General features: G+C 46.0%; 1 protein-coding gene across 1 annotated transcript in view; it reads left to right on the top strand.

The window, feature by feature from the left end:
* The window catches only part of SAMD14 (sterile alpha motif domain containing 14), a 17547-nt gene that overhangs the window by 4570 nt on the left and 12069 nt on the right, over positions 1 to 908 (top strand). The window contains exon 2 of the mRNA XM_012803019.1: positions 332 to 386. Within this exon, the coding sequence (XP_012658473.1) occupies positions 344 to 386 (43 nt within the window). The 5' untranslated portion in view covers positions 332 to 343. The remainder of the gene's footprint in view (positions 1 to 331; positions 387 to 908) is intronic.

Here is a 908-nt window from a genome sequence, read left to right as displayed (position 1 = left end):
GGGGGGGATGTTGAGGTAGAGTCTCAGTCTGTTCCTCTAGGTAGAGTGTTGAGGTGTCAGCCTAGCTTACAGCAACCTTAAACTCTAGGGCTTTAGCAATCCTGAGTACTTGGGACTATAGGCACCTGTCACAACCCTGGCTAACTTTTCTATCTTTAGTAGAGATGGAGTTTGTTCTTGTTCAGGCTGGTCTCGAACTCCTGAGTTCAAGTAATTCTCCTGCCTCAGTCTCCCAGGGTGCTAGGATTACAGGTGCGAGCCACTGCCCCAGCTTCAACCTCATATTCTTATCCAGAATCTCTTTCTTTCTCTCCCCACTTGTCTTCTCCAGCTCCCTTGAGTCATGGCTTCTTCAAAACTCCGAGAACCCATGGATGAGGTTTTTGGTAAGTTTTGTGTAGCTCTGTCTCTAGTCAATAGATACAGCTGTGGAGCATTTCCTTCCTAGGCTACTAAGCATTGAGGGGATAGGGTGGTCCTTGGGGGCTTCAGTGTATGTGTGTGTGGTGGTGGTGGTGGTTTTTTTTGTCACCACTGTCTTAGTGGACATGCCAGTTACAACAGCAACAATAAGGGTCTCCTCCCCTCTCTTTTTTATTAAGTGCTCATTAAATGCCAGGTACTAGACTTAAGCATCCCCATCTCACATACACTGTATTATTTAATCCTCACAACTATGTTAAGAAGTGAGGCCATCATACACAAGGAGTGTAAGATGTGGAGTGCTGAAGTGATGTGCTTTAATGATCACATGGCAAGTTAGTGGTAGAGCTGGGACTAGAACCCTAGACTGTCTGACATCCTGCTCTTAGTCACTGTGCTGTGTACCTGTACACTTCAGCACAGATGACATATAAGTTACATCAATAAATAAGTTCAGGGGGCCTCACCCTGTACAGGTGTGCACC

Source organism: Otolemur garnettii, unplaced genomic scaffold (assembly GCF_000181295.1).
Source record: "Otolemur garnettii isolate 467f Iridium unplaced genomic scaffold, OtoGar3 scaffold00018, whole genome shotgun sequence".
NCBI classification, from domain to species: domain Eukaryota; kingdom Metazoa; phylum Chordata; class Mammalia; order Primates; family Galagidae; genus Otolemur; species Otolemur garnettii.
Note: the sequence above shows the minus strand (reverse complement) of the source record. Positions and strands in the feature narration are given on the sequence as shown.